The sequence below is a fragment of the Anolis sagrei genome, chromosome 6, assembly GCF_037176765.1.
Source record: "Anolis sagrei isolate rAnoSag1 chromosome 6, rAnoSag1.mat, whole genome shotgun sequence".
Classification (NCBI taxonomy): Eukaryota; Metazoa; Chordata; class Lepidosauria; order Squamata; family Dactyloidae; genus Anolis; species Anolis sagrei.
The window spans coordinates 105,511,137-105,526,102 of record NC_090026.1 but is presented as its reverse complement, the minus strand read 5'-3'; the positions used below and the strand labels follow the sequence as shown (position 1 = coordinate 105,526,102).

The 14,966-nt window shown below is 38.2% G+C and overlaps 1 protein-coding gene across 1 annotated transcript in view; it reads left to right on the top strand.

Moving 5' to 3' along the window:
- RSU1 (Ras suppressor protein 1) overlaps positions 1-13,097 on the top strand; it is a 102,157-nt gene extending 89,060 nt beyond the window's left edge. The window contains exon 9 of the mRNA XM_060782339.2: positions 12,437-13,097. Within this exon, the coding sequence (XP_060638322.1) occupies positions 12,437-12,539 (103 nt within the window). The 3' untranslated portion in view covers positions 12,540-13,097. The remainder of the gene's footprint in view (positions 1-12,436) is intronic.
- The last annotated feature ends 1,869 nt before the right edge of the window (positions 13,098-14,966 follow it).

Here is a 14,966-nt window from a genome sequence, read left to right as displayed (position 1 = left end):
ACACCAGCTTTTAGTCATTTCCAATTCAGATATCACTCAAAATTTCTGTCTTATTACAACAGTTGGTAAAAATTATCACTTGTGTGGACAGATATCTGTGTGTGGGATAGTTGCAGAAACAGTACTAATTTCTGTATGGGGAAATGAGATGGAAGACATGGATTTTAGTTTTGACAAAATACATATGTCAACTGAACTTTCAACATTAGGAAGGATTTAGTATTGGTCTCATTACCACAGTCTACATTAAATGATGTTAGAAAGCTTAGAGTGTGGGATACAAGTAATTTTTAAAATATTGAAAAGCAAAAAGCCTGGTATAATTAGATTCAGGTTCCAGTCCCTTGGTAATTCTCATGGATAGTCTTAAATTCACATTCTTTTTCTTCCTCCCTTCCTTTTTTTCCCTTATAAATTACATACACTGAATGTTGTAAGAGTTTGGAGACTGTAATAGAAAAGAATTGGTTAATTAGCAGGCACTCCCCTTCTCAATGGATTTGGAGCATCAAAGGTGCCCACCTGTATATTTTACAAGCTTGCGTTCAAACAGCACAGGTTGGAAGCAGGGTCTTTTCCCCCATTTATTCATCATCACTTTCAAAACACAGCAACACACCATTAATTGTGGAATAATACAGACATTATAGAAGGCCTTAGCGATTTTTCATAACCATCACCATGGAGGCAAGACTGATTGAGAGTTTGTTCAGGTGTGACCCTCGCTCCGTGTCAGCCAATAATCTTTATAGTAAAACTCCAGTGAAAATGTCACTTACGGTAATGAACACAGATCATAAGTTAAGCCTCACAGATACTTCTCCATTATTTTTCATTAGAGGTTTTTTCCCCCTTCTTCATTTGTGATATTTTCAGAGGTAGTTAGGGAACAGCTATCAAGCTAATCATCTCCTTGTTTCTTAAGATTAGAGTATTAAAGTATAACGGAGCAGTAAGCAAACACACAGTGCTCAAAGTGATACCGACATTCACATGCTGATATTTAACTTTTCAAATTGTTTTAGTTCTCTATGGGTTATGTCTAAAATCTAAAGAGAATGAGAATTCATCAAGACACATCTCACTGATTATATTGGGATGACCATTCTAAACTTGTGGATGTATCATATGTATTTGTGCATTAATAAGTCGAGGGCACTTTGGGATCAGAATTATGGATTTGGATATGATCTGTGGATAAATCAAGGATTGTTCTACAGAGAGGGGAAATTGCCAATGCCATCTCAGGTCCAACCACTCCTAGCAATCACTGGCACCTTTTACCACTCACAGAAAAAGACCAGAAGTAGCATCGCAGCAGAGAGTGTACAGAGAATCCATGCTTCTTTGGCATTCTCCTGGACCCAGAGAAGGGGATGGTTACTAGCAGTACTTACATTGACCCTTGAATCAATCAAGCCAAGTTTTTCAGGTCAGTTTATTGAATTACATTTCTAGACTTACACACAAGTATATACAGTACTTCCTGTTAATCATTTAGCAAGTTCAAGGGATTACTATATATACTCGAGTATAAGCCTAGTTTTTCAGCACTTTTTTAGGCTGAAAAAGTCCCCCTTGGCCTATACTCAAGTCAAGGTTATTTATTATTTTACTCTGTTATTACTGTTGTTATTACATTTCCATTATTTTACTCTATTATTATTTTATTACATTTATTATTTGCATTGAAAACGGTTAGAATAATGGTTTGATCAGAGTTGGACAGTCTTATCTTAAATTACAGTTTTATGTAAATATTCAAAAACATTTAACCTACTGATGCCTCAGTTAATGTAATTGTATTGGTTTCTATTTTTGTTTTGAAATTTACCAGTAGCTGCTGCATTTCCCACCCTCGACTTATACTCAAGTCAATCCATTTCCCAGTTTTTTGTAGTAAAATTAGGTGCATCGGCTTATATTCGGGTTGGCTTATACTCAAGTACATACAGTAATACTCCTAGGCTCACTGTAATTTTCCTGTCACTCCATGGGAGCCCACATTTTGCATAGGTTTTATAATTCACCAGGAAATAAACTGATCATAGAACGCTTTTACAAGAAGTCCTATATCACAATGTTGCCTTTCCCAAGACTGTTCCTCTACTATAGACTTATGTTATAAAAGAGAAGTAGATTTGGAATAAATAAAGATCTTTACATAAAGAGCATAAAATATAAATATTCTTATAATTAAAGAAGTCTGCTGTTTCTTTTCATTGGTGTCTGTTTATATTGCAGTTGTATTTGCTTTTCTATGAATTTTAGATGTCTTCATTGCACTTGTTGGAGAGGAAGGTGCAGTATAGATATGATGATAAGATAAGGTAAAATACAGGCTTGAGGATGAAAATGAGCCTTTGGACTGTGAAGTCTCCATTCTATGGAAGCATCAGTTTTGTAGTCTACTGAGACCCTAGAGGTTTTTTTGGCTGAGAATTCTAAATGGCTCTTCCTAGAATTACAACTCCCAGGATTCCATAGGAAGTTGCCATGACAGTTAAAGTGGAATCACATGGCTATAATTATGCAGTGTGAAAGGGCCCTATAGTTCAGAAATTATTATTATATTTATTTATATCCCATTTGTCTCTCCCGAAGAAGACTCAAAGCAGCTTAACATTAAAATATTAGCACACAATTTAAAATATACAGATATGAAAAACAGAATTAAATATAAACAGTATTTAAAAATTCACAATTAAAAAACATTAAAACATATTCAAAGTTGAAAACCACAGAAATCAAGTCACTCTTCAGCACATAGGAGAGAGAAAAACTCATCTCATATGCAACTAAGGCTCCAAAAAAGGCAGTTTGCACCTGGAAAAAAAAGGAGACCAAACAAAAATAAAGAAGCAGACGTCATAAAAGCAGAAAGTAAATAGCCCCTTGTGAAAATGAATTGCCACAAATACTAAAACTAATGTAAGCCTTGGAACGAACAGGCTTTTGTAGTTGAGCGAACTTGGGGATGAGTCACCAAACTGATATTCTGCCTTTTGGCTCAGCCACACAATAAAAGAATGCATCAGAGATGCCCACAAAGAACATGCTGACCTCATAGCATGATTAAATGAGTGTTCATGGAAACATATCTGTGAAGTATGAATGCAGAATTTTTCGTTAAATAATACACTCAACAGCTAAGGACTTCTATACTTTAACAAAAGCAAATGCACTCTGGAGATGGAGAACCTTTTCATTCCATATTGCTGAGTTTCTGAATACTAGCAAATCTTCCTCCTGGCACAACAACACCAATGTCACAAGAGTGACCTCTGAGCAATAGGGTGAAAAGACTTTACATTAAAACCCAACAACCTTGTGTGAGAAGTTCAATTCTTGAGGCCCATACTATTTTTGGTAATTACTCCTTTAAGCATACATAGTAAGCAGGCCAACATAAGACCCAGTTTGCTGTGACTTTTTGTTTCCTTCCCTAACACCTAAAACCGCATTGAGTCGCCTGTTAAGGGCTGAAAAATGCGGTATAAAAATGAAGCAAATAAATAAAATAAATAACACACCAAATACATTTAAAGAATTTTTTTAAAAACCAAGAAAAGTGCACATTGGATGGTGCTGCAATCAGACAAGTCCCATGACATCTCTATGCTTTATTTAGGGACTCTACAGATATCTTTGTATTATCATCCACTGGGGAGAATCCTGCAAGAATTATTGAGGACAAATGAGATGTACATTCATATTTGTGATTTAAGTCAGTTATTTAGTTTCTGATACATGGACAGAGGTATGTGAGAATTGCTGCTTCAGTTGCTAAAAGAATCTGGTAATTTTGGATATTTATGCACTTGACCGGGAGAATGCTAGGTATTTGCTATTCTGTATATCAAAGCAAAAATGATTGGGAGAGCCTTGTCAATCGAACCCTGTATTGTCTATTGCAAAGGACAGAATCATATACTGTTTGGGTCACATGTGGCACCTTTGGGAAAGAATCAGATTGCAGGCTTCCTCGCACTGTTTTTTTGTTGTTGTTGTTTTAAACACAAGCAAAATGTGTTTGTCAAACCAAAAGTGGATGGATGTTTGAGTTTTTTAAAATGCCGGTATTATTTGGAGTTGATGTGGCTGCCAATGTATCCCAGGAGTAGAGATCTGATCCTCTGAAGCTTGCTTACTTCTTATCCTCTATGATAGGCAGGAGCTGTCTCAGGTCCCTGGAAAGACAGTTTCCAAACTTACTTAAAGGTAAAAAGCAACTTGCCATTTCTCAAGTCACTCCTGACATGAAAAAAGTAAGGCTGGTGCCACTTTTACTGATTCAGTAATATATCCTATACCATTTTAGCATTACAGTCAGCCCCTCCACCTTTTCTGAGACCAGGACCTCCATAAAAGTGGAAATATGGGGGGTTTTTTAAAAAAAACCTAATACTTGTCTAGCAATTTCTGCTGCAAGTTGACCATAGGGTTACACAGGAGAACCTAGAGATTACTAGAGAGAACATTCTCATCAGATCTGCAAATTGTCAAATCTGCAAAATTATATAACATTAAAAGCAGTAGGATCTTTAATCTGGTAACTAGAAATTATCCACTTTCCTAGTCTTGTACATTATTTGTATTCCCTCTCTTCTCTCAGAGAGAGAGAGAGAGAGAGAATAGATAGGTAGATGATAGACATCCTGTGCATTCATGTATAGGTCTAGAATTTTAGTCAAAAATTTACCCAAAAACCTGGATCAACCTATCCACTGGTTAGTGTCGGTACTCTTGTCATAAAGGTATCATCCCTTTCTTTGATTAGAGTGGTGAAAGGTGAAAACTTAGTCCATCCTTAGAGAACCTGAAAGATGCACTGACCCCTCTACTTTTTCCACCATGGTGCCACTTCATGGTGCCCTTGACTTATTCATGATTTGTTTGTTTGTTTGTTTGTTTACTTCATTTCTACCCCACCTTTCTCTACCCCAGAGGGACTCAAGGCAGCTTACAAATCCGGCAAAATTCAATGCCACACAGGTAAACAATAATCAAATTTCATCAAAATATAAGCAATCTAAACATATAAGAAATGAAAACACATATCATCTCACAATCCATAGCTTGGGCCCCAAACCCTGCCCTTATACATGAGATTGATGTATACATGAGTATATATAATGGATGAATGGAAGGCATATTCGTAGTGCTGTGGTATTCTGTAGTTTTACCAGTCCAACCCTATAACTCTAAAAGAAGAAAGGGAAAGAAATATCTGGCAACCGGAACTCTCCGTGGTCAGATACTAATTTGAAACATCACCAACATAACTGATTAAAAATACAGTAGGAGGAACCAAGACAATGGGTACAGGTGTGAGACATTTACCCCAGCCTGTATGGAAGATTCCCAGGCCAGGAAAATAAACATTCTCCCTTAGAAGTAAAAAAAAAATGCAGTTAGTAGCAGACGTTCATGAGAAAAATGTTGGGACTGGAAAAACACAGAAAGAAAGAAAGAAAGAAAGAAAGAAAGAAAGAAAGAAAGAAAGAAAGAAAGAAAGAAAGAAATCGACTATAACTAGAATTCCAGCCAAAACCAGACGCTTTTTGGCCATTCTGGGAGAGCGTTTTGTAATGTATTTGTTCTCCTTTCCAAGATTGCTGGCAGTAGTAGTGAAATTTTGTATATAACAGTGCTGGCCATGGAGTACTAAAACAAAACTTTATCAGCTGTGCACCAAGTTACACTGGCAAATATTAATTTAGACTTTAAGGGGAGGAGGAGTTAGAGATTTGCTCCCAATTTTACTTGTAAAGGAAGCAAGTAATGGATATCCATGCATATTTCACATCATATATTTTGTGTTGCTGGCTGAAGCCGTCTCTCTTGAGGGAGACTTTTCAGGAAGCACATTTATTATTTTGCCTTGCTTGCTCTCCAAGCCACCTGACCAGTAATTGCACTCTATCCATGCATATGTTCCCTTAGCCCTTAGTTCTGCTTTTTCATTTTAGCTGATTCCATCATTAATTACAACGCCAACCATCTGTGAGGTGAATCAGATATTTTTGGCACGAGACTTGAAGTGTCTGAAGTGATCCCTGAGAATATAGAAGTTGGGTTTTTCTGCTCTATGGAAATTATCCCATAAAGATACTAAAATAACCAAATTTTTTGCTTTGTGGTTAATACTTTTGTCAAATGAATTCATGGGTGATCATAATGCTAGACCTTGATTTATTTATGTGGAAGCATGTCTGCACTGTGTACCTTGGGTATAATTTATTTCCTAATCAATGTGTTGGTCACTGCAGTTAAAAAACATATCCCAAGGGCTTCCCAAATCTTGTAATTTGTCTGGATTCATAGATTGATGTTATTGTCAGAGTAATGTTCTTCTTAATTTTGGAAAACGTTGCTTAGCTTTTGTTGGCTAAAAATAAGCCATGCTGTCCTACAATAGCCAACAGTCTAATGGCATGAAGCCATTATTTTGGAATGCATTTGGGGCAGACAGTGTTGTTTATCCTGCAATCTTTAGGGATATTTTTCTTTTTCTCTTGCACATGATTCCACTTGGTGTGCGGTGATCACACACAAAAACTGCACTTTCTCCATGATTAGGTGGCCAAACTAAGGAGTGAGAAAGCAATGAATTTTCCCATAGAAATGGGGTTTGTCTGTAAATAATAGTAAAGAATAGAGTTCCTGCATAGGAACAAGCACCAAACCTGCATTGGAACAAGCACCAAACCTACAGTTTTATATTTACTATCCACAACCCCTCAAAAAATCCCCCCCCCAAACATCTGTTTCATATTCATAAACAAATACCATATTTCATCAATTTTAAAACACTATCAATTCTAAGATGCACACTAATTTCAGTATGAACAAAGGGAAAAAATATTTATATACGGTATATTAAATGCACCTGCAATTCTAAGACGCATCCCATTATTTGAGATGTTTATATGGAAAAAAGTGTGTCTTGGAATTAATAAAATACGGTGTGAACGGTATAGTTTCCCTCCACCCTCTGTGCCAAATCTGCTTTTGCAAATGTGATGTTGTTCCCTGTTTCCTTTTCCTCTACCTGTTTTCGAAAGAATAGCTTTGGGCTATTGAAATTTTGCAACACTTAGCAGAAGGACCAAATAGGAGGAGAAAATTTAACCTGGCCAATATTTTCACATTTTCAAGTCCTTCTAATAGCCCTTGTTAAAGTTATAAACCTTAATAACAGGATTTATAGCTTCGCCATCCCGAGCTTTTCAAGCCTTGTGATTTATGCTTCAAATTGCTGCATTTAGCACTTCATCCTTTAATTTAGACAGATCACCCATTTTCTTAAATGCTTAAGTAACGCACCGAGTTGCAGTTATTGATCCTCCCTGCATTTATTACAAAGGAGGCCGAGTTTGCTCTCCCCTCTTGGGAGGGCCCCTCCGCCAACTGCATGCTTGCTAGTGACAGCTTAGACCCCCTGATACATAACCAAAGACCTTGCCTAGTATCCCTGCAACTGCTTGGGGAATTTTTATTAAGTAAAGGCATCATTAAAGTGGACAGAATGATGAAGTTTAATGAGCATCCTTCTGCCTTATTGTTAGTTTTGCTGTTGCGGCCAGAGTGCTCGCATTTGTTACCCTCATTGGGGCAAGCAAAGGACGGCATAAGATTCGTGGCTAAGCTTAGCATCTTTTGGGGACTTTTCGATTTGCGCATTAGACATGCTTAGGTGTATTTTGTGGGAAAGAACAGCAAAGCCACAAAATCTTATTATTAAGAGTTTTTTAATGTATTTTCAGACTTGACATTAAAATCCCCTAGAAAACTATTTGCCCTTTCCCTTAATGAGGAAGCTGCACACTACACTGGAGGTCTGGCTGAACTGTTGTTTGGAGAGACACTGCCATTTATCAGTTACGATTATAACGCCATCAGACTTTTTAGTTGCCACCCAGGATAATTACCGACGCCTGAAAGACATGAAATATTGGTATTTTGCTACAGTGTCCTCATTGCTCCAGAGGGATTTTGCGTGGCACATCCCATTTAAATATTAACATCTCCATACCAGTAGAGAAAAGTAATCAGCAAAGTTGTATTTTGACTTGGACAATTTTAATAATCCATCGCTAATGGGCGAAAGATGTAAAGAGGTGACAGAGAAGATGAAGTCGATGTTAGAATTACTCAGATTTGGCTTTGTTTATAAAAATGTTCAGACAGTCTCATTGTACACTATAGATTCTGATCATAATTCATATATATGTCAGGGTAAACAGGAAGGCAAAATTATAAGCAGCCTGCGCCGAGCTCAGTGGTCATTCTTTTGGCCTTGCTTTGCTACTTAGACAGCACAACCCATCAAATTGTGGCCATGCAATATAAGTGATTGCCTGCTCATAATTTGTTTTATACTCCTTATCTGTCTTCAAGACTTGTCATTGCAAATCATTAGTGAGTTATTTTCAACATTGCTTTCCACAGCATGATTGTGAAATTCTCCCTTTTTAGTAGCAAATTCACCAAAAAGAAGATAGATTTTGTATGGTAGCTATTTCAGACCTCATATTTTAATTTCTTCTGCTTCACTATTGGATCCCCATTACTTGGGTGCAATAACAACGAAAACATTATTTGTGATGTTGGAGTTGAGCTCAAAAAACAAAGTATAAAAATTGCATTAAGGAGTCCCTGAGTTACAAGCATCCAACTTACAAACGACTCAAGTTAAGAATGGAGGGGAGACCACAGTAAGTGAGAGAAATCTACCCTTAGGAAGGGATATTCACTCCTGAAAGAGTTATCATGGGGAATAGGTGTCTCCACTGAAGCTTTCTCACCAATCCTTGTTTCCATAACATGCCACATTTCCCAGTTATCACAGGGACAGAAAGGGAGGTAAAATCTTCTAAACAAGTGCCCAGGAGTGTTAACTCTTTCCCTATGCTACCCAAAGCATAGGAAAAATGTAAACTTGCCTGGTTGACAAAAATGTACCTGTTCTGACTTACATATAAATTCAACTTAAAAACAAACCTACAGATCCTGTCTGTTTTGTAACTTGGGGAGTTTCTGTCTACAGCTTTTCATTTGTACCTTATTAACCTCTTAGAGATTATGACATAATTATGACAATGCATGGCTAGTTCAGGTACTCCCTGCTACAACCAATTGAATGTATGTCTGTGTGTAAAAATCTAGGACCATTTATCTCCTGGCACTTACTCCCTTTGCCTATGCTGCAGAGATGATCGGTTGTAACAAGGATGCCTCCTTCAGGTGTGGGCTTTTTAGGAGAATGTATCTTGTATTGTTACTATCAGGTCCCATCCAAACCTGTTTCTGGTTGAATGGCTATAGGCTCATAGGAAGTTGCCTCATATTGTGAAAGACCATTAGCCCAACTTACACAATATTACAAGTTGATAATCCCTTCACCAAAAAACTTGGGATCAGAAATGTTTTGGATTTTTTTTCCTTCGGATTTTGGAATATTTCTACATAATGTGAAATTTTGTAGACAGAACGCAAGTGTAAACAACAAATTCATTTATTATCCATATGTCTCTTTTATGCATAGCCTGATGGTAATTTTATGCACAGTATTTTTAATAGTTATATCTACGAAACAAAGGTGATGTACATTGAATCACCATAAAGCAAAAGGTCTTATAATCTCAGCTACTCATGTGGATAATTTTGGAGTTTGGAGCATGTCAGATTTTAGATTTTCAGAAAAGGAAGTGATACTCGCCTTATTTATTTATTGAATTTCTATCCCCACCTTTCTCTCAAAGTGAGATCCATTAATGTATCTGCCCACACTGGAAGCATTACTCCGGGGTCTAAGGAAAACTTGTTTCTCAGCTACACTTGGAGATGTCAGGTTTGAATCTGGGACCTTTTTTCCTCATCCACAAAAGGAAAATGTCATGATTCTCACACATTTAAAACATAACTCTCAGATTTGGTTTTGAAAACATGTGCAAACAGATAAGGTAGTAACTTTCTCGAGCTATTGCCATAGTTAGTGTGTGCACAACCTTTCTCCGCATAAGAAAGTTTAACAATCTCTTTTTGTATTGACACAACTGAGCGGCCTCCAAAAAGCACTTTGTCAACCAAGCAAGTTTACATTTGCATCCTGCTTGTCTAGAAGGCGTTTAATTTTGGTTTTAGTAGGAATTACTCATAAATTATCCATTAATTGCTCTCTGGTGTTTAGTGTAAATCCTCTCAGCCTTATAGTCCATTTAGCTTTCCTGTGAGTGCCAGCAATCTTAATTGTGGGATACTTCGTCAACATTTAATCAGGACTCTGTATTAATATGGCATTGATGTGTTGGTGCCTCTCTTGCTCCAATCCATCATGTGTGCACAGCCAGGGAAGAGTCTGACACCATTGCTCTGTGTCACTTTATCAAGCCCTCGAGTACTCTGGTTAGGCAGCAGGCTCAATTCCCTTTACATCTGCACTCCATCTTGCCAGTTCAGCCCAATTTTTGTCAATGTCTCCAAAGGTTATGGATTTAAGGAACAACTTCCAACCCCAGAAAAAACTTGTGTATTACAGAAAAGTCTTAGGCCTTATTTTGGTTTGAGCAGGAATGTTAAGATATATGGTAAACTTGCCACGTATGCTCATGTATAAATCTAGAAAACTTGGCAAATCCCCCATGGGCAAGGGTCTAGAGCACAGGTGGTCTCTCTCACAGCTCCAAGAATCTTGTCCATGTATTCAGGCTGAACCTGCTGAAATGAATCCATTAAAATAAGACAGACAAGTGCCTCAGGTACATTTATTGGTACTGCCATAAGGGCGGCATCCAAATCAGAGCATATTTGAGCGACTTTATCTGCAAAATGATGCGCGAACTTGCCGCATCGAGTAGTCAAGTGGTCAGGGGACTCCCCCTGAGACCACCTGAAACAACTCAACTGGTCTATTCATTGCAAGTGCTATGCAGGCAGTCAAGAAAGCCTTCTTGACTGGCTTGAATGTCACAAAATAGGCCATAAGTGAGGCTCTAGCCTGTTCTCGGTCAGATTCGTCCTGAGTCCTCCACCAGCAACACTCTAGTCTCTGTCATGCTTGCTTCATCACTGCCAGCTCCCTGGTAAACCGAGGAGCTGAATTGGTTCTTCTAAGTGAGAGGGGACGTTCAAGGGTGATCATGTCCACTGCCCTGGTTTTTTCTGTGTTCCAGAGATTGACAGTAAAATCGCCAAAAGATATGAATCTTTCCGGATCCATAAGTCTTCTGCAGCGGACCATCTTAATGGGTCCCCCACCCCTGCAGAGGTTAGAGGCTGTGGTTAGTCTAAACCTGATTAGGTTATGGTTGGCCCATGACAATGGAAAAATAGAAAGTTCCTTGACACTGACATTTCCATCCCCATATTTATTGAAAACTAGGTCCAAAGTGTGTCCAGCTGCATGAGTGGGCCCCGATATCATTTGAGACAGCCCCATGGTTGTTATGATGGCCATGAAGTCCTGAGCGACCCCAGACAGGATGGACTAGGCATGGATGTTAAAGTCCCCCAGCACAATTAGCCGTTGAGACTCCAATGCCAGGCCTGAGACCACCCCTGCTAGCTCAAGTAGGGAGACTGTTATGCAGTGGGGTGGGCGGTACACAAGCAGAATCCCCAATGTGTCCCGGTTATCCACTTTGAGATAGATACAATCAAACCTAAGCAATTGCGGTATAGGGCACCTGACCAGGGAGATGGAATCACAATAGACCACAGCCACCTCGCCTGCCTGCCCCCCAGGCCTAGCCTGTTGGTGCACTCGAAACCCGGAGGACAAAGCTGGGTAAGGTTAACTCCCCCCTCCCCTCACTCCACCAGTTTATCCAACCAGGTTTCAGTGATGCAAGCCAAGTCCAGATGTTCATCCAGGATCAAGTTCTTGATGGCTGCTGTGTTATCATTTCTGGACCTGTCATTTAACAGCAGGAATTTAAGCCTGCTGTTAAAATGACAGGGGGCCTGTCATTTTGGCTATCTAACATCTCAAGTTGAGGGACACTCCAAAGTCACAAGGGCTCTGTTACACCCACCCCCCACCCCAGGATGGCACAATGATCTCTGATCATTGCTCAAGACAGCTAAGGCTTCTGGGAGTTGGAAGTCCAAAACAGCTAGAGGATCAGAGTTTGGAAATCACTGGCTTAGACCATCCCAGGAGAACCTAAAGGAAGCACTGATCTCCTCTACTCTCCTGGCCTCCTGAGTGGCATTGTTGTTTTCACCGCTCCACAGAATGATCTTCAATTTATCCATAAGCCATATCAAAATCCATAATTTTGTTCCCAAAACCTGCCCTTGGCTTATACATAAGGTCAATTTATACATGATACTTTATTTTTATAGAATATATTTGCTTCTTTTGAGGAATTTTTTTCTGTCTTATGTTCAATGATGGGACCTCAACACTGTTTTTGTTCTTCCTTTCTAGTCTTTATGGCAGACACATGCAGGCGAACCCCGAACCTCCAAAGAAGAACAATGACAAATCCAAGAAGATCAGCCGCAAGCCTCTAGCTGCCAAGAACAAATAAACCGCCAACAATATGCCATTCTTACAAAACACGTTGCTTCGCATGTGTCTATTTTTTAGACGTATTATTTACCAAAAGAGGTTGTTGTTTATATGCTAAAAGCAAGAATATCTTTTGATATCTAGCACAGCTAGTCACAAAGTATACTCTGCCTTGGTTAATTAATCCATTATTATAATCCATTATTGGAAATATTGCCTGTTAAGGGCTTAAACCAGGCAACAATTTAATCTGCCATAAATCATTTTTCCTGTTCTTAAAACATTCAGGGGGAGGGATGACTTAACTACTGTATGACTTTGATTCCAAGACACACTTTTCCCTCATATAGTCATCTCTAAAAATGAAGTGCATCTTAGAATTGCAGGTGCTTCTTATATATTTCTTTTGTTCGTGGTGGTGCTGAAATTAGTGTGCGCCTTTCAGTCATTGGCATCTTAGAATGGAAGAAATACGGTAATTCATACCACCAGCTAAAATTCATTGTCCACCAGACCATGTATCACTCATATTTTATGTACTACTCTAAATTTATTAATAAAACAGTTTTGTACCATGTGTTGTTTTGTTCTCTCCTTTCCTTCACCCCCACTCCCTTGGCCAGTTTAAATTATCTGATGTCCCTGCCTTCAAGGAAGTATTTTCCATTATGTCTAGTCCAGCTTTAAAAGTGCATCATTAGAATAAAAATGCTTGTTTGATTGATTAGGCAAATACACTTTTTAAAGTATTCTTGAGAAGACTTGTGAAGCTGTCTGACACTGAATCTCAAAGTGTGCACTTGAAGCCTCCTATATATTTCAAACCCTATATAATAGCTAAAGACCAATGTAAACCAATCTCTGAATAATAATAATAATAATAATAATAATAATAATAATAATAATGTTTATTATCTGCCTCTCCTGATGACTCAAGGTGGGGTATAACAAAGTTAAAAAACATGAACATAAAATATATACAATAATTTATATGAACTTGCATGATTTTAAATGATTAATGTTTTAATTAACTTTTAATTGTAATTATTTATAAATTTGTTTTAATAGCATCAAATGGTTGCCTGCTGTGAAGCTGCCCTGAGTCCCCCTCGGGGGTGAGAAGGACAGGATACAAATATGCTAAATAAATAAATAAATACATTTACATAGATCAAAAACACAAACCAAACACAGATATAGAATTGATACATAGTAGCAATAAAATGTAAATCAGAACTCATGATTGAAAGTTGACTAAATAGGCCTTCCCAAAAGAGATGGCTCTTCAATTGCGTTTTAAATTCTAACACCTCATTTAGCTGTCAGAGGTCTTCTGGCAGGTCATTCCACAGTCGTGGTCCAGCTGATGAAAAGTTGCCAGTTGGGTTCTGGCTGGTTGATATAAGCATCTGCCAGAGGGTGTCCTAAAGGGCAGATTGTAAGAGAGGAGGCGATCCTGTAGGTAACCTGGACCCAAACCATGTAGGGCTTTCAAGTCAAAACCAACACTTTGTACTTTGCCCAGAAACTAATTGGCAACCAGTAGAGTCATTGCAATATAGGTGTAATATGCTCAGTCCTGGATGTTCCTGTAACCGATCTGGCATATGCCCCCCCCCCCCCCCAATACTGGAAACTGGCTGAAATCAAAACTGGGAGTAATGTAATGTCACTGGTTATGTTGGGTGATTCTCACACACACACCCCAATACTGAAAACTGGCTGAAATCAAAACAGGGAGTAATGTAATGTCACTGGTCATGTTGGTTATTCTCACCACAGAATGTGGAAGTGAAAATTGTCCCTCTTCTACACTTGCTCACCCCTGTCATAGGATGTTGCCATGATATTTACATTAGATTCATAGGGCTGTAACTGTGTAGTGTGAAGGCATCATATATACTTGTCTGTTTTACTGTTTAATTTTTCAATCTCAGCTCTATTCACTGTAATTAGTAAGGTCTTCAGGTAAATGATAGAATATTCACCAGGGATTCTAGGAATTATAATACAGACAATTTCCTATCTAAGACTTGAGTTCAACTGGTAAGTAGCTTCATGTTTACTTGATATAAGAAGTGTTTTAGGCACCCTTGCAATGGAAGAAGTCAACCATCGGAATTGCACAAAATCTTGGATAAATCCATAAGATTTTTTTTCTGTTATTCATAAACCAAGAAGAATAAACACAGGCTCAGTCATTTACATGATGTTCAAGAGGGCCACTCTTTAATACTCCAAAATGCCAAAAGAAAAGGCAACTGAACAAAAAAGTTTAGTTTCATTTTTGAAAGCAGCACCATATATTTTGTTTTCAGTGTGAGTCAGTTAAAACATGGAGCTTTCTGTGCAAGATGTGATAAATTTTAATCAGCTTCCCTTCTTTTTTTACTACTGTGTCATAATTCTTCCCTACCTCCACTTCTCTCTTCCTCTTAAATTTAGG